General features: G+C 39.8%; 1 protein-coding gene across 1 annotated transcript; it reads left to right on the forward strand.

Moving 5' to 3' along the window:
- Nucleotides 1–580: 580 nt before the first annotated feature.
- LOC121384606 (peroxidase-like) lies at nt 581–24,131 on the forward strand. The gene is given in 13 exon segments (XM_041515067.1): nt 581–764; nt 979–1,081; nt 2,105–2,229; nt 10,050–10,226; nt 11,066–11,111; nt 11,785–11,879; nt 12,487–12,588; nt 13,111–13,230; nt 14,384–14,558; nt 16,562–17,047; nt 19,849–20,018; nt 22,703–22,805; nt 23,926–24,131. Coding segments are annotated over 13 exon segments (1,827 nt in total). The 5' UTR covers nt 581–706; the 3' UTR covers nt 23,993–24,131.
- Nucleotides 24,132–27,041: the final 2,910 nt, after the last annotated feature.

Genomic DNA, 27,041 nt, shown 5'->3' on the forward strand with positions numbered 1-27,041 from the left:
GAAGAGTATATTTGCCATATAACTGATTTAATAATAATTCACTCGACCTAAAGTGGGGTATAGGTCAGTTATATCCATACACACGAGGTGTATCGGTGAATATCCCAACAGTTTTGGCTGTGAGAAGGATAAAATTACATCAAATTGCATTTGCAAGTGCGACACGGACGACTGAAATAAAACAGTTTCACTACTCCAGAACAAAATGTGAGGGTCTCGACGTCTGGTCCACGTTATTTTCATTTGTTTTTATTACTTTCTTGTTATTGATTATATTTGCCATAGAACTAACATAATAATTCACTCGATCTGAAGTGGGGTATAAGTCGGTTATACACACACTTTACGAGGTGTATCGGTGAACAGTGGCAGATCCAGAAAATCCATTTAGGGGCCCCCCAGTGACATGAGGTGGAATGCCAAGGGAACTTTGGGGGAGGTTTGGAGGGGGATCGTAAAAAAAGAAAGAAAATTAATATATAATAAAATTATAACTATCGTAAAATGTAGGGGGGGGGGGCGGGCCCTACCCCCCCCCCCCCTCCCCGATCCGCCTCTGGTGATTATCCCAACAGTTTTGGCCGTGAGAACCATTACATATCAGCTTTATTGTAATATAAAATTGGCAGGTGTTAGTACGCATCTGTTCCTATATAAGTTGCACCAACAGATGCCGCTTCTTTGAATACATTAATATTGTCGAATGATGGAGAAAGTCATTCTGTTTTGCGTACTTCTCGTGTGTGCTGTATTCAGCTTTACAGGTGAGGTTTTTTCTTCTTCTTTTTTTTCTTTTCTGTTTTTTTTTCTTCTTCTTTTTTTTAAAAAAGAAACAATACGAAGCAGTCACACAGAACACGTGTTGTTTTAACCATACTACGATAAAGCACGCGTTACGATATTGAATCACCTTTCAATAATTTATTACATGTAAAATGATATACATATACTATTTCTATATTTCTCTTAATTATTAAGCCGGGACTTTTGTTTCGTCAGTAACAAAAGCAGGAGAATCAACAGGTCAAATTCATCGACATGAAAGGAACACGACAGGAAATTCAGCTGGAGGAAGAACAAGGTAAGCTGGCCTGAGATAAACTGTTGTAAACTAGGTCGTAGAAAGAAAGAAATGTTTCATTTAATGACAACCTCAACTCATTTAAATTACGGTTATATGGCGACGGACATATGGTTAAAGGCCACAGAAATAATTAGAGAGGAAACCGGTTACCAACAATTCATGCACTATTCTTTTCGATTAGCAGCAAAGGATCTTTTATATACAGTATACCATCCCTTCCCACTCACACCCAACGCCCCAAACCAACCCCCAACCCCCCAAACCCACCAAAACAAAGCGGAACAAAAACAAAACAAAACAAACAAACAAACAAACGAACAAAACCCTCAGAAAAAACAAACAAACCACATCACCCCAAACATTTTCTCTTTTCGGGGGGGACGTAGCCCAGTGGTAAAGCGTTCGCTCGATGCGCGGTGGGTCTAGGATCGATCCCCGTCGGTGGGCCCATTGGGCTATTTCTCGTTCCAGCCAGTGCACCACGACTGATATATCAAAGGCCGTGGTATGTACTACCCTGTTTGTGGGATGTTGCATATAAAAGATCCCTTGCTGCTAATCGAAAAGAGTAGCCCATGAAGTGGTGACAGCGGGTTTCCTCTCTCAATATCTGTGTGGTCCTTAACCATATGTCTCTGGCGCCATATAACCGTAAATAAAATGTGTTGAGCGCGTCGTTAAATAAAACATTTCTTTCTTTCTCTTTTCGAATAGAATTGTTTTATTTGTATCTCACAACATTGATAGATCACATTATCCTGCTTCATATTCCCCTCCAATGTATTACTACGGTGTATTATATACTGAATACAGTATGTTAATTCAGAGTTTTGGAGTTTTAAAATATATTATCCTGCTGCATAATATTTTCCCCAATGTATTACTACGGTGTATTATATACTGAATATATTAATTCAGAGTTTTGGTAAGTCAGGGTGATTTTCTAATTGTAATGTCTCAGAATAAGAGTTTGTGTAATTGTAGTAATAGTAGCAGTTGTTGTTGGTGTTTTACTTGTAGACGTGAACCGTGTACGACGTCGGCGTACCGGACAGCGAGTGGCATGTGTAACAACGTGAACAACCCGACCTGGGGAGCCGCAGGGCAGGCGTTCCAGAGACTACTGGATCCGCTGTATGACACGGGTAAAGTAGAATATGTACCATATATACACCGTGTCTTCACATGAATACCTAATGTCCCATGGAAAAGTTGGAAAAAGGGTGAGAACGCTTTCCCACACGGTAAATTGTTATTTGAAAGAGAAAGCGGCAAACTACCGTGTTTGTTGTGTGGGGGTGTATGCGTGTGAGAGAGAGAGAGAGAGAGAGAGAGAGAGAGAGAGAGAGAGAGAGAGAGAGAGAGAGAGAGAGAGAGAGAGAGAGAGAGAGAGAGAGAGAGAGAGAGAGAGAGAGAGAGAGAGAGAGAGAGAGAGAGAGAGAGAGAGAGCAATATCTTCCCCACATATAAAAGATTGATTGCTACTAATGGAGAAATGGAGAAATGGAGAAATGTAAAGGGTTCTCTCTTAGACTATGTTTGACTAAGTAATTGAAACCCAAGCCTAATATAAGAAACATGGGCTCTCCCCCATTTATTTATTTACAATGCCATGTCTAAAATATTGAAAATGTTCCAACTTTGCAGAAGACTATGATTAGCGGGGGTAAGGTCAGTTATCCCTTCCCGAAAATGTCTACTTCATCAGAGCCCTCAAAAGTACCCGGTCTCCGGCGGCAAATCGCCGCCTGAAACAGCTTTTGCCGCCGCCTACTTTTCGTTGATGGTAAACAAAAAGTGCTTTCTCTTCTTTAATAAAGTCTCCTACAAAAGGGATCCAAACAAGGTGCCAAAATAGTTGTTTATTTGTCTTGAAACGCGATTAGTTCACATCGAAATTTGATTTTTCAAATGTTTCTTGGGGAGGGCCCACAGACCCCCCGCTTTGCCCCCTGCTATCATCACTGTTGTAGCCTGCTACTTCTTAAAACTATTGAGGGCGCCGACTTCATATCAGTTTAGAAGCGCTCTAACTGCAAAAAAAAAGAATATATATATATATATATATATATATATATATATATATATATATATATATATATATAAAGTAACTTCCGCTAAGTTTGCTTGAACATAACTTGATGAAAACAAACCGGGGGAATAATTGTTATATATGCGTTTAAAGAGTGTTCCATGATGCATCGTTTGGTGCAAAAATCATGGCCATAGGTTAAAGGGACACATCTTAGTTACGGCTAGTTGTTAACCATTACGGCGTTGTTTTTCGCTATTAAACCTATTTTTTCACAAATAAAATTGCACTTTACTTACCGTTTATTATTTAGAATATACATTTCCATTCACCTGAAGTGTTTTTTGGTAATCCTGGTAATCCTGGTGTTTGTAATACCACAAAATGCATTTCTCGTATTTCTGAAAAACGGACGCACGTTTGAGTGCGAGTGCGAGTGCGAGTGCGAATAATTTGTACATGCTCATATACCACTAGAGTTTCGAGCATGTCCGTCCCGGGGCCTGTCTCTGGATAGCCAGGGGCTTGTCCCGGGACAGAAATAAAATAAGCGGACAATTTGAAATTTACATCCAAAAATTAAATAGTGGGCCTTTAAAATTTTGATGCGCATCTCTAATATAATTAATAAAGAAAATTCTACTCATTAAATTTGGTCGCTAGATTAGATCGGGTGGTCAAAAAGAAATTAGATAAGATGGGGGGGGGGGGGGGGGGTAGAGTTGAAAATGGGCAGAATAAAAAGAATTGACTGCTCGGTCGAATATTTATATAATTTGAAGCATTTTAGAAGGACAGTCCAAAAATAAATAAGAGAAAGAAGAGAGGATCGGACTATTTAATACTATTTTTTTTTAAAAGAAGTAATTTCGACATAAACTTTTGAACGAAGGTCTAAAAGTTTAAAGTCCGATATATATGTCCACGTGAGTGGCCTCGTTAAGGCCGTTAGGTTGGTTTCTACTTCGGAGAGGCTGGAGATTCCCGGAGTGTCGGCAGTTGGTCTTTTCGCTGACGTAGTGTCTGAACTACACTGGAGTAGCCGGGGCCGCAGACTGCACTGATCATCTTGTGTATGGATCTGTTGTCGATCTTGGCGAACAAGATGCACTGTCTGTAGGTCTGGTCCCTCCGGTGCGTGACGACTACTCCACGTATTCCACTAAAGATCTTGTTGTGTAGCTCGTAGCTGCTGCCGTCATCCAGTGGTCTCCAGTCCGCGTTGAGGTATCCTCCCCGAAGTCGTTGTGGATCCCGCGTGTCCCCCTGCATATACTGGTGCAGTTGGCGTCGAAGTCCGTTGATGGCAAGGACCCATTCGGCGTCGTCAGGGGGCGGGGCTACCGGCGGCGGCTTGGTCTTGGCTGGTTAGGTGGTCGGTGATGTCGCCTTCCGCTTCGCCGCCGCAACAACAACATGTCCTTGTGCCGACTCAACGGGAGCGGTCGGTATAATTGACCGCTGCACCGGAGTCGGCGTCCGGGGAGTGGAGGTCGGTGGTACCGCCCTTGGAGGCTGGCACATCGCGATGTCCAGGCTCGAATACGGCTGATCCGGGGATGCCGGCGAACTCGGTAGGGGCGGCGACGCAGAAGGGACCGCCGCTGGCGGTTGAGTCGCCAGCTTTGTCCCCCCCCCCCCTGAGCCGTCCCTGGCACGGGTTTCTTCTTCCTCCTTCCTCTTCCAGTCCCTCCGTTCCTCTTCTTTGGAGGTGGGTCACCGTATACCAAAGACACGGTCGCCCGTGTCCCGGTATAGGTAACCCGGAACTCCAGTAGAGCCCCAAAGCTGGCTATCAGTCCCCCCAGGTTGGGGGGGGGGGGGGGGGGCAACTCGAGAGCGCACGTAGACACGTCTACTCGCATCGCGAAAACAGTTGGGAGTCCGCACATTTGAGAAAAAACCGTTGAGCAGACAAGGTCTAATCTATTTTTAGACGGGATATTTCCATTTCAATGTCACAGTCGTTGGTATACCACGTGACCGTTATCATTTTGGTTCGGTTTGTTTTCTCGTGCACGGTTCGCGCAATCAACATCCGATTTGTTGTTGTTCATTTGTGACAGAACAGTTGGAACATGTCCAGGAGAGGTGAAAGAAACGCACCCCAAGTCTGTGAAGTTTGTCGTGACGTAGGCATTGTTGTGCATCACTGGTCGGTGCAAGTGGTTTACACCTACCCATTGAGCCTTGTGGAGCACTCACTCAGGGTTTGGAGTCGGTATCTGGTAAAAATCCCATGCCTCGACTGGGATCCGAACCCAGTACCTACCAGCCTGTAGACCGATGGCCTGCCACGACGCCACCGAGGCCGGTACTGGAACAGAGGAATGATGTGATGAGCGAGAATATCATCGCGGTAACGTTGAGCATTTAAATTGCCATCAATGACGACTAGTGGTGAACGATAACCATGGGCAATGGCTGCCCAGACCATGACACAACCCCCACCCCCGAAACGATCTCGTTCAAGAACACAACAGTCAACATAGCGTTCATTTCTCCTACGGTAGACGCGCACCCTGCCATCACCACGTTGTAAAGAAAATCAGGATTCATCCGAAAAAAGAACGGTATTCCAGCGTCGCCGTATCCAACGAGTGTGTACACGTTCCCAATTAAGACGATTTAGACGATGACGTTGCGTTAAAACGCATCCGTCGTAAGGACGTCGTGCATGTAAACCGTTCTCCCGCAGACGATTACGAACAGTTTGCCCACTGATTCGGTTATTATGAAGCCCAGGTGTGTTGGCAACAGTAGCAGTGGCAGTTTGGAATCGATTGCGCAAATGCGTGTTCATGATATAGCGGTCTTGACCACGCGTTGTAACACGCGGACGTCCACGACGTGGGAAGTCGTTGGTGCTTCCTGTCGTTCGAAATCTTACGCGAAGATTTCGTATCGCTCGACTAGAACTCCCAACATGTCTTGCAACGTCTTCTGTCGACATGCCAGCATCAATCATGCCAATCGCCCGTTCGCGTAAATTATTGGGTATTCTTGGATTACTAAAAATGCTACAATGTAAAAAACGTTAATTTTTTTTAAAAATTTTGAAGCGTTTTCGTTCACTTGACAACAATGTCAGTAAGACAAGTAAAACAAATTAACCGAATACTACACGGGACATGTCGAGCCATGCATGCACGTGCAAATTGAATTTCACGTTGTCGACGATTAACAGTGCAAAAATAATCGATACAATTCATGAATCCTGATAATACAGCTCAAGGCTAATACTACCTATATAATTTCATTACACAATGAATTCTTTAACACAACAAATACTATATGTACAAATCGGAAGTTTCTTTTTTGGTTCAGTAATGGTTATAATATATATATATATATATATATATATATATATATATATATATATATATATATATATATATATATATATATACGTACGTACATACATACGTAGGTACGTACGTACGTACGTACGTATGTATGTATGTATGTATATGTATATGTATATATATATATATATATATGTATGTATATATATAGTAAAACCTGTCTTAAGCGGTCACACAAGGTAGTAGATAAAAGTGGCCGCTTAAGATAGGTGGCCGCTGATTACAGGTTGCGACATATAGTCTTTAAAACATTAGCGTCTTTACTGCTAATTAATGGATGTGTGCTTCACAGTTTACTATAAATAAAATGGAATGTATTAAATTAAGCGTTCTCAACCAGTTTGTTTTCTCTTCCCATTTAATTATTTCATTTCTACTTCATGCGGAGTATTGTCATGGTAAGTGAATCTACAAATGTCAAGCGTAGTCTGCCCAGAGCCAATTAGATGCTATCCATAGTCATACTTTCTTAGTTGATACACAGTAGAGATGTCGGGACTGAATGGGTACCAGTATTCCTGAAGGTATGAAGATCGGTTACTGGCTGCACCTTATCGCTGTTGTTAAATATCCCTTTTATATAATAGTAAACATTTACTGTGGTCGCTTAGTACAGGTATTTTAGCGATTTGGGATCCGATTTGGGTGGCCGCTGGCCATGTTAGACAGGTGACCGTTTATTACAGGTGCATTTACGTTATAAATCGTTTGGGAGGGAAAAAGTGACTGCTTAAGGCAGGTGACCGCTGAATACAGGTGGCCGCTAGGACAGGTTTGACTATATATATATATATATATATATATATATATATATATATATATATATATATATATAATGTGTGTGTGTGTGTGTGTGTGTGTGTGTGTGTGTGTGTGTACACACACACACACACACACACACACACACACATATACACTACTCAGAACAAATTAACGGTCAGTAAATATGTAAATGCATTTCGCCATAGTACCAGTATACTGAACGTAACAGAATTGTAACTGTTGTGACATTGAATACGCTGTCTGTGACTAATAAGTGAATACAGAAAACAACCCTTGATGTTTATATTTGTTGGGCCGATGGTCCTGATGAAATTAGCAACAATAACGCGAAAATACCCCCAATTTGTATCGAATACACGCAGCAATATCATTTGTGTAGGTGGTAAATTTGTCTAAACATGAAATGCACGTGCAATTGTTGTTGCATGTGCGTAATTTTAACTCAAAATACGGTCAACACGTTAGTTTGGTACAAGATGAATTTGAAATATTTGCTTGGGCATATAGGCTACATGTATTTATTGACAGAACAACCCCGAAAAAAGAAGGCATTTACATACATATATATAAATAACAAAAAGTAACGTTGACGTATTTTACAGTCAAAACATGGCGGAACGTAACTAACAAATAAATTACTGAATGCCGAATAACACTATAAGTACATTTATTTTACACAAAATTATTTACACTTCGCACCTCAACTTTCTTTCTCTAAACTGGCCACCCACCCTCCATTTCTGGGCCCTACGCAAGATTGCTTGGATGACAAGAAAGCAAAACTTTTTGAAACCCCACATTACCTTCTCCAGATTGCTCGATCTGTGATGTATCAATTTTTAACATAACTAAATGACTGGTAATTGATAAACATTAACTGATGCATATATAGAAAAGCTAAAGTTTGACACGATTCACGCCTTTGAGGTCAAAAACAAACAGCGCTTACAATTATTACAAATGCTCTGTGTCTGTAATTAAGTATTACGTAGCGAGGCTCTCCACCAAGGACGAAAACCGACTACCAAACATAGGATCATTTCGTTCCGCTTAGTCGGCGATCTATTATTCTGTAATGATCACCCTAATCCTCGACAGCCCAGACCACCCGAGACTGGCGCGCTTCGCTTGTTTGACATGATTGACAATACATTCGTCTTTAAAATACTACCGGCAACGACAGTTTGATCAATCCACACGCGTCGAGTGTTAGAGGTGCATACTCTATTAAATCTTTATGGCGGAACCAAAGAATTAGGTCGAGAATCGAGGTTATCGAGTTTTCGAAGTTTGAGTTTTCGAAGGTCGTTATTACTATAATACTGAACTACCGGTTGTAATTTTTGCCCAACTAATTCACTATTATCATATAACCATTCCCCACAGCTAATATACCTTACAATGTTCGCAATTGTAAATTCTTATTAGAGTTCCCCTACTTTTTTTTGAAGAATATATATATATATATATATATATATATATCGCTGTTCCTTGTTTGTTATACTAACTTTAGCTTTAGGCTACCTATGGTCCTGTGTGTGTCATATTTTGTGTATATCTGGGGTGGAGAGACATGTTGAGTGCATTCTTGGACACGAGTTTGTTTTCTAGTCATAATCTTTATAATTAAATTTTCTTTGCGTCTATAGTCTATACACTTTACGGCAATCTGATTGGTCCAGAGGTGCTTACTTTTTTTCGTTCACATCTCGATGAACTGAAAAAAATTAAGCCACGCCTACTACCCCTGACTCGCACTACTTTTGTGCAACAAGCCGGATTATTCAGGCAACCATATCTAGATATTTTGAAGAAAACATACGTGAAAGCTACAAATGCAGTAAAAAAAATATGTATACGATAAATTAATGGGAAATGCTATAGCAGAGTAGACATGTAGATCTATACGCATTGATTTAAAACAAAACAAAAAAACCCCAAAGAAATCATGTAGGAAACTTCACGCCTGTAACTTACTTGTAAGCAATGTTCTACAGCTGTTGGCGAACATTAAACGGTTCCACCGACAGCATACATGTTAGACACGTTCCCTTCATGCACTTTCATGAAATATAAACTAAACACGAATAGGACAATTTCTTCCAATTTAACTAAATGATCCGTAAAAATGCACAGCAGCTAGAGGAAATGGCGTCGCTTATCAAAATTACGTCATTTACCAAAAATCACCTGATTAAAATAATAGTGAATGAACGTTTGCATTCTTACGCGACATAAGTATCAATGAAGTTTACACAAACAATACTACAGGCGTATTTAAAGCTAAACAAAATAATTCAGTTATGTATTGTTAAAGTATGCATATAAATTTAATTATAAGATTTGATCGCAATTATTTTTTGGTTCATGCAAGTATGAACCGAAAAACCCTGATGTGCACACTTTTGTATGACCCTCTACGCGTTTTCTCGGTTCATACTTGCATGAACCAAAAAATAATTGCGGTCAATTCTTAAATAAAAATCATTAGAACATCTTACATAGGCAAACCCATCTAATATGACCACACGATACATACACAAATTTGGTCTTCAAAAATAGGTGGTCTTTACAGACATGATGAATTAAGTATTTTTATCCAGAAGTTAATCTAATACCAGCTGTAAACATCGCTGGTAAGGGTTTTCTTTTGTATTGTATTGTATTGTATTGTATTCTTTTCTTTTGTTTGTTTGTTTTTATTTTATCAAGGAGTTCTTTTTTACATATAGGTTCCACTATTTTAATAAATAATCAGCATTTTTGGTATTTCATATTAATTAAGATGGCTCGGCACCAAGAGCCAAGACGTTCACCGGAAGTGCTTTACCCAGCCCGAGAAAAGTGAGCACCACAGTTCATTTCCACCTGAACGTCAGGGCACCCCGAGCCACATCCATGTTGATGGAGTGGGGGCAATTCCTCGCACACGACGTCGTGTCAACGCCAGTGATGGACCACAGTGAGTCATACATGTAGTACCTAACAGTTGTATCTGAACAAACCAGTCCATTACAAGTGAGAAAGACTTGCGAGTGATGAACCACGGTGAGTCGTAGTACCTAACAGTTGTATCTGAACAAAACAAACAAAATACTGGTGGAGTCCGGCAGTATGCCTTCGTGTGAGTGGATGATTGAACGAGTTAGTGAGTGAGTTAGAACCTCCAGAAGAGTGATTAGCGCATTATCAAACACTGATGAAAGTAAAGTTAAGTTTGTTTTGTTTAATGACACCACTAGAGCACATTGATTTATTAATCATCGGCTATTGGATCTCAAACATTAGTTAATTTTGACATATATTCTTAGAGAGGAAACCCGCTACATTTTGCCATTATTGTCATGAAATAGCCCAATGGGCCCACCGACGGGGATCGATCCCAAACCGACAGCGCATCAAGCGAACTCTTTACAACTGGGCTACGCCCCGCCTCCAAATATTGATGAAGTCAAGCTGTCATATAGTGAGTGAGTGAGTGGGTGAGTGAGTGAGTGGGGAGTGGGTGGGTGAGTGAGTGAGTGAGTGAGTGAGGCAGACAATCATCGAATGAATCGGATTCAGTTAATAAAATATACAGCATAAAATAAATAGTTGAAGAATCCGAAGCCTCTTTTAACCACATAACTAGAACAAATGGCCATTCTACCCTTACGCCCCCCCCCCCCCCCCCCCTCCCAATAATCTGGGCCTGGTTTCAGACCACAGTGTTATACATATTCAAATAACGAAAGTTGCATAATTAAATTTTACTGCAATTATTAGCTTGCAAGTAAGAATAATATTCTTATTTTTATATAGGTAAAGATTGCTGTGATGGGTCGAATGATGAAGATTATTTAACTGGGTAAGGTTTAGTGACAGACCCTAGTTTTTAAACACTAAGGCATTTCAAAGAATTGGGGTTTTTTGATAACTGAAATCATACTTTACTTATATTTTATTGTTTAGAATATCAATTACCGTACATCTGAAGTGTTTGTGGTCATCCCGGTGTTTCTGATATCACAACACGCACGTGCGTCGAAGAAGTAACTGTTACGGAGTCGACTTTTAGTCTATTTTAAAGGGTATTTCACCGTTTCAACTTCACAAACTCTTAGTTCACGCTGTTGTAACTTTATCCAAATGTGTCACAGGTTTGTGTATTAACTTAACTTAGTGTCCATTTTTATTTTATCCTGGCGTTTATTTTGTTGCAAAGTGTTAAAGACCCGGCACTTATTTGAGTCCATTTTTCACTGGTACATCAAAGGCCGTGGTATGTGCTATCCTGTCTATGGGATGGTGCATATAAAAGATCTCTTGCTGCCAATCGAAAAGAGTAGCCCATGAAGTGGCGACAGCGGGTTTCCTCCTTCAATATCTGTGTGGTCCTTAACCATGTCTGACACCATATAACCGTAAATAAAATGTGTTGAGTGCGTCGTTAAATAAACCATTTCCTTCCTTCCTTAATTGAGTCCCGGCGCTTATTAGACGAAATACAGTAGTTAAATCTTATTCCAATTTGTTTTCAGAGGACCGTGTTTTCCCATTACGATTCCGGCTGGAGATCGATACTTCAAAACAACTTGTATGAACTTCACCAGATCTGACCCAATCGCTAATTCTAGTAAGCCAGATATATTAAATATCTTTCAAGTTCTTAATTAAAATAATTCAGGCATTTGGAAAACAAGTGACAAGACTTAAAGAAATGTGTATCATGATTTCAATTTTTTGTTTGTCAAATACATGCATACCGGCCTTGGTGATGTAGTGGTAAAGCCACGGACTTAATTAAGACTGGTAGGTACTGGGTTCGCATCCCGGTACCGGCTCCCACCCAGAGCGAGTTTAACGACTCAACGGGTAGGTGTATGGACACTACACCGACTTCTCTCTCATAAACCACTAACTCACTGACCTGAACAGGCAGCACAGATATCTGAGGTGTGTGCCCAGGACAGCCTGATTGAACCTTAATTAGGTATAAGCATAAGTATAAATAAATGAATGAAATGTATGTATTAGTATATATGTTTGATTCATTGAATGGCAGACCGTTTTCTTGCGGACATGATGTGTAAATCGGACGAGGTATTCCAAATGTATAAATTACATCTTTGCTAAGCATATAGGGAGATGATGATTTACATAATTAAAATGACAGTTATGTTTATAAATCAGTATTATGATGAGTATAATGTATCAGTGGTGTGTTAATTTATTTGTTCAAGGTCCACGAAACCAGTACAGCACCATCACAGCTTTCATTGACGCCTCTAACGTGTACGGGAGCAGCGATAGTGAAACCGTGGCCTTGAGATCGTTCACGGGAGGTAATGGACATCACAATGTAAAGATCAAGTTGGTTTTGTTTAACGACACCACTAGACCACATTGATTTATTAATCATCGGCTACTTGAAGTCAAACATTTGGTAAGTTTGGCATTTAGTCTTAGAGAGGAAACCTGCTACATTTTTTCCATTAGTAGCAAGGGATCTTTTATATTCACCATCCCTCAGGCAGGATAGCTCATACCATGGCCTTTGATGTACTAATCGTGGTGCACTGGCTGGAAAGAGAAATAGCCCAATGGGCCCACCGGCTATTACTCGTTCCAACCAGTGCACAACGACTGGTATATCAAATGCTGTGGTATGTGCTAGCCTATCTATGCGTGGTGCATATAAAAGATATCTTCTATTAATGTAAAAATGTAGTGGGTTTCCTCTCTAAGACCATAACTAAAAATTACCAAATGGTTGACATCCACTAGCCGATGATTAATTAATCAATGTGCTCTAGTGATGTCGTTAAACAAAACAAACTTTACTTGTAATTTTCGTTTCGCATCAGGTCGGCTGCGAGTGGAAGAAAACAATGGGCAGCGTGAACCGAACGACTTGCTACCCAACCTTGGAGAAACGGACTGTGAGCTTAGTAGTACCGATGCCAAGGATTATTGCTTCACCGCAGGTAAGGGCTCTCTACACAGAAATGGGGCGGGACGTAGCTCAGTGGTACAGCGCTCGCCTGATGCGCGATCTATCTAGGATCGATTCCCGTCGCTGGACCGTTTGGGCTATTTCTCGTTCCAGTCAGTGCTTCACAACTGATGTAACAAAGGTCCCGGTATGAACTATCCTGTCCGTGGGATGGTGCATATAAAAGATCCCTTGCTGCTAATCGTAAAGAGTAGCCCATGAAATGGCGACAGCGGGTTTCCTCTCTCAATATATGTGTGTTCCTTAATCATATGTCCGACGTCATATAACCGTAAATAAAATGTATTGAGTGCGTCGTTAAAGAAAATATTTCTTCTACAGAGAAACTCCCTGTCATTCACTTCCATACCTTCTGATCTTTGTCTCTCATTCTAAAATCATAGAGAGACGATGAATTGCATAATTCAAAATGACAGTTATGTTTGTAAATCAGTTTTATGATGAACATAAGGTATCAGCGGTATGTGAATTTATTCTTCAAGGTCCTGGGAATCTTTGTCTGCAAAAAAAAGGAAGTCCAAGAGATAGGACCGTAGAAATTAGATTTTGAAGTACACAGACTGGTGCAAGCTCTGTTGAGCGTGCAAGGAAATACTCACCCGCAAAACTTCAGTGCTCAGTAGCATAAAACACTCGTAACACTTACGTCTGACGTACACCATACATGATGTGTGGCGTACGTCAGACGTAAGTGTTACGAGTGCTTTGTGTTACCGGAGCCAGTTGTTCAAACGTGAGTTAGCTTTACCTGTGGTTAAAGGGACATACCCTACTTTTTAAACACTAAGGCATATGTTTTACTATTAGAGCCGTTTTTGACAACTGATATCAGACATTATTTAGATTTTATTCTTTAGATTATCAATTTCCGTACATTCGAAGTATTTTTGGTCATCTTGGTGTTTTTAATATCACAAAATGCATTTCTCATATTTTTTTTAACGCACGTGCAAACAAACAAAAACAAAACCCCCAACAAAAACAAAGACACCCAAACACATATATAATAATGAGAAATGAGCTGATATTTATGTTGTTAATCACACTGATTTCCTTTCTGTTATGTTAAAGTAATGATGTATTACATATATACTATAGTTGTAAACGTATTTTGTTTTCATCAGGCGATAATCGAGTAAATGTGCTGCCAGGTTTAAATGCACTACATACTCTGTTTATGAGAGAACACAACCGAATTGTCGGGAAACTAGCTAAACTTCATCGCACCTGGGATGACGAGCAACTCTTCCAGGAAGCCAGGAAAATTGTCGGAGCAGAAATGCAGGTTATAACATACAGGTAATAATTTATATTTCCAGCGTTTCGCAGTATAGCGGGAAATATTTGTCTTGGCGTTCTTTTGATTGGAGAAGTTGGTCATTGGTTGACCAATAATTGTATTAGTGTAAAAGCTGTAACAATAGATGTAGTATTGTGCGTGTGTAAGTTCGTAAACACGTGCGAAATTGCTCATTCCTAGCAGCCATTTTGCTAAGACAGCAAACTTTCAATAATCTAGGATTAATTTTGTTTATGTTTTGTATAAGAATTTTGTCTGGCATTCTCCTGGAAACGGTGTTGAGATTCGACATCAGATATAGGTTTCCAGTGATTTTTGTCCCTTTATAATGTAATTTTAAAAAAAAAAAAATTCTGGTTTTACCAGGGAGGTCGCATCGTTTAAAGGTTGGACTATACCAATTCAAATCCCATAGGCGACCATGTTAACGTTTGTGTTTAAAAACACTATATGCAATATATCAACCAAACTGTGACCCATAAATATCAGTACTACAACCCCTAACTCAAAGTATTAACTGCAGAAAATGGTACCTTTCATGGCTCATTTTCGGTATAACCAGATGTTTCTGCAACACACCTAGTTTCGCACAAAATTTTAGTACTTTTTTTTACAGGTACCCCATACATGTTCCAAGCACAAGGCTACCTGACACGGTGGTACTACATCAAATAAAATTGCATACATTTTTAGCCCAGATGAAACTATTTTTTTTACAACCAACACACTCACATTTATAACCAATCACAGGACTTGTGGTGTTAACTTCTCTATCAAAAGTTGGGTGCACCTCGAACTTCGACCCAGCCGGAAATTAATTGGTATAGTGCAACCTATAAAGGGTCCCTTTCCATTATCATTTTACTTAAATAAATACGTTGGCGTCTGAGCGACAGCAATCTGCAGTAACAACGCTATCTACAGTAACAACACTATCTGCAGTAACAACGTTATCTGCAGTAACAGCGCTATCTGCAGTAACCGCAGATCGCTGTCGCTCAGCGTCCGTCTTATCGTTACGCCTGGCTAGTTAGCACAACTGTTGTTTAGAAACAGGTAGTGCTTATTTAGAAATAAGTAGTGACATTAGATAGCTTCGACTTATTGACAGCAGCATTGATGATTACAATTTTTAAAACGCTGTTGTTTTGCATTCACTTATCAAAACAAGGAAATATCTATTTGACACCGGTACTGATCTATGCATTGACCGCCGATATTAGAGTGATGTTCCAAATTGTCACAACCCAGTGAAAAACTACTGGTATACCAAAGGCCGCTGTATGTGCTATCCTGTCTGTGGGATGGTGCCTATAAAAGATCCCTTGCTACTGTATAGGAAATGTAGCGGGTTTCCTCTCTATGACTATATGTCAAAATTACAAAATGTTTGATTAATAAGCCAATGATTAATACATCTATGTGCTCTAGTGATGTCGTTAAATAACCGTAACTGAGACAGAGGTCAACTGTCCCCCTCCCACTCCAGTGCTGCTGCAAATCTTCGCATTAGGGGTAACAACGAGGCAAACGTTCGGGCAAAATGAGCTGGCCTGACAATTTTTCATCAAGCATTTCCATCATTCTATTCAAAATATAATTGTTTGGTCGTAATGTAAATATGAATTTGTATAAACGTTATTATGCAGATTCGGAATTTTTTCTTTAATTCGGGCAAAAACCACCCTGTCCTCACACAAAAAACCCGGATTCCATACGCCTATGCAAATTATTAATATTATTATGTATGCAATTTGTTATTTTTTTTTTAGATATTTATACTTTAAGTATTATTTTCTTGAAAACTATGCTAGATGTTATTTTTTTAATATAGTAAATTATACGTTTGTATTACCATAGCTTGACACCCATAGCCGATGTATTTTTCGTGATGGAGTGTCGTTAAACGTCTATTCTATTCTATTCAATGTTTGTATTTATTCATTATAAGTTTTGTATGTATTCATTATAAGTTTTGTATGATATTTTTTGTCATATTCAGAGAATGGCTTCCTCGCATTATTGGCAGAACGGCAATATCGAAATATGGGTTAACACCAGGAAGCTATTCGTACGACGAAAACCTGAATCCAACTCCATATAATGTGTTTGCCACCGCAGCTTTTAGATTTGGCCACACCATGCTTCCCGAAAAGTTAAAAATAGGATCCACAGAAAAGGATCTTGTAGATCTATTCTTCAGGCCCAAATTTGTTCGCGATAGCATGGATGACGTCATATCCGGTTTATTGGACACGCCGATTGAGAGAGTTGATGCATGATATGCCCGAGGAATGACTGATCATTTATTTGAAACCAAACCAAAGACGAGATTGGACATCGTTTCACTAAATATTCAACGAGGAAGGGACCACGGTTTACCTCCCCTGAACGAATGGCGGGAAAAGTGCGGTCTGAACAGAATCACTACTTTCTTTGGTCAAGAATTCCAAAGAAGAGCTAGAAGGGATTTGGCAAGGGCGTATTCGTAAGTTATCTATAGTTTTCGAGGTGCACGGGGCCTATCTGTATTGTTTTGCATACGCTTAATTTTGAACTAGTGTACAACAGACACTAATACAACCAGAAACCAGCTGCATTTGTCAAAATTAATAATTCAATTGTAAGTAATGTGCAAGTTCACGACAAAAAAAAGCTGTAACAGTCGAACATATTTTAAATTGCCTACAATCTAGTCATTGACATAAAATGATATGGTGTCTACCAATCGTCAATAAATAGTAGTCATGGCAGCGAACAGCAGGTTCCATTTCCAGTTGTTTAGTATCACAATCACATTATTTTATATCTAACAGACACCGAATAAACACTATAGTGCAGATAGAATGTAGATAGTTTGCTGGTATCATTCCTATAACACAAGTTTCGTTTATTTCAAAACATATTGTGTCCTAGTTTTTTTTATTGTTATTATTTTTTATCACCTTTCCTTTTACTCTTTTGAATTTCATCTCATTTTTCTCGATCAACAACTCCTTCTATCTTTCAACTTCTTTCGCTGTCCACCTCTACATCCCAATCCTTGTTTCTCAAACCCCAACAGGTGCTTTTCTTGTGTGGCTATCGGTCCCAGACACCTGTCATTCCCCATCAGCTTTTAGCTGTGGGCTTAGTCTGACCACTTCTGAGAGTGTTCAGTAGTTACTTCTGGCATTGTTAAGAGGAACTTGTAACCACCTACTATGCTCCCCTACTACAGCTGTCGTTAGTTAGTGCCGTGTGTCATACCAGCTTTATTAGCGACAGAGGACGAGGATGCCAGGTGGGTACTTGCATCCGTGGAGGAAGTTGAGACAGGTAATCGCTGGTGTGGACAGCTCAGAAGACAAGATTTTTTTTTATATTAAGACAATGAGAATGGTAAGCAAAGGGTGATAGATGAGAAAGATGAATGAAAGTGTGAGCCAACTTTGACGGGATTTGAACCACTGTCATCGGCTTACATTTTGTCCTAGTTATTAGGAAGTGTTAGACTATGTAAGTGTAAAATATTTCAGCGGTTACAGATTTTATTACTACAGTTTTTTTGCCATTAAATAATTTACACATTTGTTATACCGTCTTGCTTAAATGAGTAATATTGACAAATCCAGTGTAATCTTCCTGGTGTTAGTACAATCTCCAAATACATTTTATAACAAATTGAAACGGTATACATGTATAACTCGGGGTCATTTTAATTTTGACTTGATATTCATGGCCACGACTGGTATATGAAATGCTGTGGTATGTGTTATCCTGTCTGTGGGATGGTACATATAAAAGATATATTGATACTAATAGGAAAATGTAGTGGGTTTCCTCTCTAAGATTATTCGTCAAAATTAAAATGTTTGACATCCAGTAGTGATTAATAAAGCAGTGGTCTCTAGTGGTGTCGTTATTGATACTAATAGGAAAATGTAGCGGGGTTCCTCTCTGAGACTATATGTCAAAATTAACAAATGTTTGACATCCAGTAGCGGATGATTAATAAATCAGTGAGCGGTAGTGGTGTTGTTAAAGAAAACAAAGTCTATTGTGTACATTCTTGCTTATACCGAAGTACGTTGCTTTGGAAAAAGTTAATCTATCTGAACTGTCTGTCCAGGACAGTAGTTAATGATGTTTAGTACAAGATCAGACTACCAACTGCCACGACAAAGTTGGCAAACTTTCTGCTCTCACGACTTCTACGACTGTCCAGTTGCTAGTCTCATTGCTCGTACAACTCGATTTTCGTCGTATACGACTTCTACGAACGATTAGTTGTTAATTTGAGCGCACCCGGCGTAAGTTGGGAGTTGGGGAAACTACAACGCAACCGTCGAGTTGGCCAACTTCGTCGTGCTAGTTGATAGTCTGACTCTAGCATTAGTTAGAGAGACGTCGGTGTAGTGGCCTTACACGTCCCCACTTAGTAGGAGCCGGTACTGGAATACGAACCTAGTACCTACCAACCACTACACCTCCGAAGCCGGTTACCTTTGTGCTGTTAAATAGTTCGTTTTTACATGGTACGGGGCGGGATGTGGCCCGATGTTAAAGCGCTCACCTGATGCGCGGTTGGTCTGGAATCGATCCCCGTCATTGAACCCATTGGGCTATTTCCCGTTCCAGCCAATGCACCACGACTGGTATGTCCAAGGCGGTGGTATGTGCTATTCTGTCTGTGGGAAAGTGTATATAAAAGATCTCTTGGAACCAATGGAAAAATATAACGGATTTCCTCTCTAAAACTGTATGTCTCGTTCCAGCCAGTGCACCACGACTGGCATATCCTGTCAGTGGGATGGTACATATAAAAGATTCCTTACTACTTATGAAAAAAAATCTATGACTATAAAAATAACCCATATGTTTGACATCCCATAGCCGATAATTAATAAACCAATGTGCTCTATTGGTGTCGTTAAACCAAACTAAACTTTAACTTTTTCTTACATGGTCCTTGTTTAACAGAAGGAGCGGGACGTAGCCCAGTGGTAAAGCGCCCGCCAGATGCGCGGTCAGTGTGGGATCGATCACCGTCGGTGGGCCCATTTGGGCTATTTCTCGTTCCAGCCCGTGCACCAAGGCCGTGGTATGTGCTATCCTGTCTGTGGGATGGTGCATATGAAAGATCCCTTGCTGTTAATCGAAAAGAGTAGCTCATATAGTGGCGGCAGCGGGTTTCCTCGCTCCATATCTGTGTGGTCCTTAACCATAAGTCCGACGCCATATAAGCGTAAATAAAATGTGTTGAGTGCGTTGTTAAATAAAACATCTCCTTCCTTCTTTGTTTACCAGACACCCTGATGACGTGGATCTATACAGTGGCGCCATCTCGGAGCGGCCAGGGCGCAGGGCTATGGTGGGCCCCACATACATGTGTCTGCTGGGCGAACAGTTCAGAAACCTCAAACACGGAGACCGGTATTTCTATGAAACCACAGACCCCATCAGAGGCTTCACGTTCTGTACGTACGAGTTTTGTATTAGTATCATTACTACCCAACATCACTGTCCACACGTTCTGTACGTACGAGTTTTGTATTAGTATCATTACTACCCAACATCACTGTCCACACGTTTTGTACATAAGAGTTTTGTATTAGTAAAATTACTACCCAACATCACTGTCCACACGTTCTGTACGTACGAGTTTTGTATTAGTATCATTACTACCCAACATCACTGTCCACACGTTTCTGTACATAAGAGTTTTGTATTAGTATCATTACTACCCAACATCACTGTCCACACGTTTTGTACATAAGAGTTTTGTATTAGTATCATTACTACCCAACATCACTGTCCACACGTACCCAACATCACTGTCCACACGTTCTGTACGTACGAGTTTTGTATTAGTATCATTACTACCCAACATCACTGTCCACACGTTCTGTACGTACGAGTTTTGTATTAGTATCATTACTACCCAACATCACTGTCCACACGTTCTGTACATAAGAGTTTTGTATTAGTATTATTACTACCCAACATCACTGTCCACACGTTCTGTACGCACGAGTGTTGTATTAGTATCATGACTACCCAACATCACTGTCCACATGTTCTGTACATAAGAGTTTTGTATTAGTATTATTACTACCCAACATCACTGTCCACACGTTCTGTACGTACGAGTGTTGTATTCGTATCATTACTGCCCAACATCACTGTCCACACGTTCTGTACGTACGAGTGTTGTATTAGTATCATTACTGCCCAACATCACTGTCCACACGTTCTGTACGCACGAGTGTTGTATTAGTATCATGACTACTGCCCAACATCACTGTCCACACGTTCTGTACGCACACGACGAGTGTTGTATTAGTATCATTACTACCCAACATCACTGTCCACACGTTCTGTACGCACGAGTGTTGTATTAGTATCATTACTGCCCAACATCACTGTCCACACGTTCTGTACGCACGAGTGTTGTATTAGTATCATTACTGCCCAACATCACTGTCCACACGTTCTGTACGTACGAGTGTTGTATTAGTATCATTACTGCCCAACATCACTGTCCACACGTTCTGTACGTACGAGTGTTGTATTAGTATCATTACTGCCCAACATCACTGTCCACACGTTCTGTACGCACGAGTGTTGTATTAGTATCATGACTACCCAACATCACTGTCCACACGTTCTGTACGTACGAGTGTTGAGTATCATTACTGCCCAACATCACTGTCCACACGTTCTGTACGTACGAGTGTTGTATTCGTATCATTACTGCCCAACATCACTGTCCACACGTTCTGTACGTACGAGTGTGTTGTATTCGTATCATTACGTATCATTACTGCCCAACATCACTGTCCACACGTTCTGTACGCACGAGTGTTGTATTAGTATCATTACTGCCCAACATCACTGTCCACACGTTCTGTACGCACGAGTGTTGTATTAGTATCATTACTGCCCAACATCACTGTCCACACGTTCTGTACGCACGAGTGTTGTATTAGTATCATGACTACCCAACATCACTGTCCACACGTTCTGTACGCACGAGTGTTGTATTAGTATCATTACTGCCCAACATCACTGTCCACACGTTCTGTACGTACGAGTGTTGTATTAGTATCATTACTGCCCAACATCACTGTCCACACGTTCTGTACGTACGAGTGTTGTATTAGTATCATGACTGCCCAACATCACTGTCCACACGTTCTGTACGCACGAGTGTTGTATTAGTATCATGACTACCCAACATCACTGTCCACACGTTCTGTACGCACGAGTGTTGTATTAGTATCATTACTGCCCAACATCACTGTCCACACGTTCTGTACGTACGAGTGTTGTATTAGTATCATTACTACCCAACATCACTGTTACAACGTCACTATGCACACGTTTTTTACGTACGAGTGTTGTATTAGTATCATTACTACCCAATATCACTAGTACTAGTACTAGTATAATCCTTGACTGGGTGGTATAGCTATTTAAAAGAAAAAAAGACAGCTGAGTTGTGTGCCCAGGACGGCGTGCTTGTACCTTAATTGTGTATAAGCACGAACATGAGTTCAAATCAAATGAAATCCCCCACCCCCCAAAAAAAACCCAAACCCAAACAACAACAACAAAAAAAACCCCAAACAAAAACAAACCCAAACAAACAAAAGACCGTCAAAAACACAACAACAACAACTTCCAAACAATGATCTTATTAAAGGCATACTGTCACGGATTTTAGGACCTTATTTCTCTAAAAATGGATAATAAATAAAAATTACATTAAGTGTTGGAAACCAAATCCAGCTATCGCATCACCTTAATTGAACCATGATGGAGTGAAATCCATGTCAACCCTTTCGGCAATTTTAGTCTTTGAATTATGGACCATTGCCATAATTCAATTATTTCTACAAAATATCATTAATAAATGGAGTATGGTGGTTATGAAGATGGTTGAATAAAGTACATTTAGGGACAAATCAAATAATTTTTGTTCAGGTAATACTTTGTTAGACCATTAAATAGGTTAGTGGTCTGTGACAATATGCCATTAAATAGGTCAGTTGTCTGTGACAATATGCCTTTAATCCATTATCTTAAAGCATTTTGGTTAATGAAAAGGATTGTTTATTTAGCTGTGTATTTTTACAATAACAATGAAGGTGTATTGCAGCACAACAGAGAGAAATTTCAAAGATAACTCTGGCCAGAGTGATTTGTGACAACACGGGACTATCTCAGATACAACGACAAGTGTTTAGTCCAGTCAGCAACAGGTAAGTGCTAATACTTTTTATTGCCCCTGGGGAAATGAAAGATTTTAATTACTACTCACTAAAATATTACATGTTGGTGTAAGTTAACGTACTAGTCTGTTGGGTGATTTAACAATGTTGACAAATGACGTTGTATGTTTGACAATTTGACAAACGTCAAGATTGTCACCTATTTGAAATACAGCTTGCATTTGATTGTCTATTTTGAACGCAAAACTGCTAACAGATTGTTTTTTTCTTCTTCGATTTCGTTTTGTTACTAAAATCTAATAAAACTTTGTTTTAAAGAAATATGTTAAAAGTGAACAAAAATAATATTACAAAAGTACTATAATATGTTTAATGGTTTTGACTGTCTACAATAGGGGCAGGATGTAGCCTTGTGGTAAAGCGCTCGCTTGATGCGCCATCGGTTTAGGATCGATCCCCGTCGGTGTCCCCATTGGGCTATTTCTCGTTCCAGTCAGTGCTTCACAACTGGTGTAACAAAAACCGTGGTATGTACTATCCTGTCTGTGGGATGATGCATAGAAAGGATCCTTTGCTGATAATCAAAAAGAGTACTCCATGAAGTAGCGTCAGCGGGTTTCCTGCCTCAATATCTGTGTGGTCGTTGAGCATATGTCCGACGCCATAAAACCGTAAAAAAAAATGTGTTGAGTGCGTCGTTAAATAATCCATTTCCTTCGTTCCTTTCTATAATATGTGAAAAATAAAAAATTAACAAAATACAAATAAAAATACCTGGATAATAAATAGAATAATTATCATGGTTAATATTTGAGTTACCTTTGCGAGACGTAGTAGTGGTAAATCGCTGGCTTCATTCGCGGTTGGTCTAGGATCGATCCCCTTTGGTGTGTCTCATTGGACTATTTCTCGTTCCAGCCAGTGCACAACGACTGGTGTATGAAAGACCGTGGTATATGCTATCCTGTCTATGGGATGGTGGATATAAAATATCCCGTGTTACTAATGGAAAAATGAAGCGGGTTTCCTCTCTAAGACTATATGTCAAAATTACCAAATGTCCAACATTCAATACCCGATAATTAATAAACCAGTGTGCTCTAGTGGTGTCGTTAAACAAAACAAGATTTTATTTTATTTTAAACAATAGAAACCCTTCAGTTTCCTGCACTGATACAAGACGAATACGGGAGATGGACCTGTCTAGGTGGGCGTAACAGAACAGGCCAGAACGGAACGGAACAGAACAGACCTGACAAGAACAGTACCAGCGAAAGCATTGTTTAATTTGGTATCTCTGCATTGTTCTTAATATAACACTTATAAATAAAAGTAAATTGAAATAAATACGTACAGAATGAATTATTGAAATTATTATATGTTTTGCTGTAATGGAGAGATTCATAGTATTGTAGAACGATCAATCAAGGAATGTAGTCGATTATAGATATGCATCAGTGTTTTAAAAATAATCAAATAAAACCCCCAGAAATACTGATAAAATGTCACCTGTGCTTTTTTTGTTTGTTTGTTTTTAGGGTTTTTTAGTTGTTTATTTGTTTTTGTTTTGTATTATTGTTGGTTTATTTTTTTGCTTCATTTTGGAATAATTTAAGTGTCATGTAAAAGTAAACGTTTGCTTTGTTTTAGGTCTGGAGAAATTACATGATTACGTTATGCTCGGTGAATAAAAATAAATGATACAACCAGCATTCTTATAAACAGTTTATTGCTGAAACGGTTAATATAACGAAGGATGTTAGGACGTGTACGGACCGGCGTCGTGGTTAGGTCATCGGTCTACAGGCTGGTAGGTACTGGATTCGGATCCCAGTCGAGGCATGGGATTTTTAATCCAAATACCGACTCTAAACCCTGATTGAGTGCTCCACAATACTCAATGGGTAGGTGTAAACCACTTGCACCGACCAGTGATCCATAACTGGTTCAACAAAGGCCATGGTTTGTGCTATCCTGCCTGTGGGAAGCGCAAATAAAAGATCCCTTGCTGCCTGTCGTAAAAGAGTAGCCTATGTGGCGACAGTGGGGTTCCTCTAAAAACAGTGTCAGAATGACCATATGTTTGACGTCCAATAGCCGATGATAAGATAAAAAAATCAATGTGCTCTAGTGGCGTCGTTAAATAAAACAAACTTTACTTTTTTTAAAATGTGTAAATGTCCTAACACGCTTCCAAATCCCCACCCCATTCGCCATAGAGTAATAACTGGTGTCTGACAGTGTTGGAACAGATACGCCCGTTTTAGACCCGTCCAAGTCGATGTATTTGTGTACCTGCATGTCTTTGAGTGTGTCTTTGTATGTGATTATGCGTGGACCCTTCCGCCAGTGTGTGTGTGTGTGTGTGTGTGTGTGTGTGTGTGTGCGTTCATGCATGTGTGTGTACACATGCATGTGCGTGTGCATGCATGTGTGTGTGTGTGTTTACGTAGGTATCCAAGTTGATAACAAGTAGAATATGTCGAATATGTATTTTGTCAAAGTAACTACTTTTCAGTACAAATTAAATTTCAACCAGTAGTTTGTTGGCCAACTAAAGTGAAATTCTACCTTTAAAAAAATGTACCTTTTCCTTAGTATGCTTCAAAACCCCCACCCCCCCCCCCCAAAAAAACCCCCCCCCCAACAAACCCCCCCCCAAAAAAAAAAACCCCTCTGACAGATGGGCATGTTCCTTTCCATCTAAGTCATCTGTGACATTTCATTGCAGTACAAAATCACAATGCTGCTAGTTTTCTGAACTAGGCCTCTGTATTGTTAACTGTTGCACTACGACCTACCCAGGAGTAATCTGCATAACCCCTCCCCCAACCCCCCAAACCCCAACAAAAACCCAGATAAGACCCCTCCCCCCAAAGAACTCAAACAAACAAAAAACGAACAACAAAACCCCCACCAAAAACACAACAAAACACAACCCCAACACAAAAACTAACAAAAAACAAAACAACCCCCACTCTCCCTAAAACAAACGTCACCAAAATGTCCTAATTGTCATCACATGGTTACCTCAATGCAACTCCCCCCTCCCAACAACAACAAAAACAACAACAAAACAACAAACCCAAAACGTAAACCTCCGTCAGTAGCAGTACAGGTATTTTATTCTCAACTGGTATCAGAAATGCACAAAGACAAAGTCAACAATGCCGTGATACGCGTGATATTTAAAAGAGCCGTGAACACACGGCATGAACAGTGTACTGCACAATAATGACAATCTCTCGGCGATCACACGACCCATTCCGACAGATCCATCTGATCCAGGTTTGTTGTGTCGGAACACTCGATCTCCAAATTGCTGCAAACAAACAATACAGTTACTAGATAGTCCATGAGCCAGACCTCAAAATTTGGAGTTTTGAGTACCAAATTGGTGAACAGATCCAATATAAATGTTTAATTAGTCTGATGTCTCAAGTGTCCAAAATCCAACAAATAATCAAGTTTACAATTATGTATTAGCTGATGCATAGCTTTTAATATTTATTTTATAATGTCTTTACCAAAATCAAAGAAATGTATGGGGAAAAGAGCATTTTTCGCACTTTTTTCATGATGCATTATCAAACGTTTTTTTTTTTAACTATTTTAAATTAAAGCAACTTCAAGCCAATGTTCTTTTTAGGTCATCTAGATTAATATATGAAGCATCCATAAAAACGTTTACATCAAGGTTTTTGGACATTTTGTAACCATGTAGACATATTTTATTTACATGCGTCCGGTTGCAGCACATGATATGACCATTATTATAGTGTTACCAAGTTGCTCTCTCTTTTGTAGCCAAATTTCTACAAGGAACCTGGTAAGCTTATTCTTACTGTCTGTACTTACCAATAGTCTCTTTCAGATTTTACAACTTACGTTTTGGGGAGCAAGGAATGTAAACCCACACATAGTGGCTTCCATTATGGTTGTATGTATGGAATTAACCTTTGTTTGCAATATTTAGCATGTTATGTATGGGATAGTCGATTGGATCTGAGTGTAAAAAGATCCTTATGAAGTACACTTTTTGTTAAAAGCATAAATCCAGGCACTTATATACCCCAACCCATTACGAATCATTTCAGATATGGACCCTTGTCAGCAGCACTCCCTGGTTGCCAGACCGTATCCCCAGATCCCTCCCCCTTTCCATGTAGGAAATTCTTAATAATTATCTGCATTCATATGCATTGTTCTCACTCAGTGCTAATTCTAAATATAAGTTTGAATAGCCAAGATACATGCACGCACAGA

The sequence above is a fragment of the Gigantopelta aegis genome, chromosome 10 (assembly GCF_016097555.1).
Source record: "Gigantopelta aegis isolate Gae_Host chromosome 10, Gae_host_genome, whole genome shotgun sequence".
Classification (NCBI taxonomy): domain Eukaryota; kingdom Metazoa; phylum Mollusca; class Gastropoda; order Neomphalida; family Peltospiridae; genus Gigantopelta; species Gigantopelta aegis.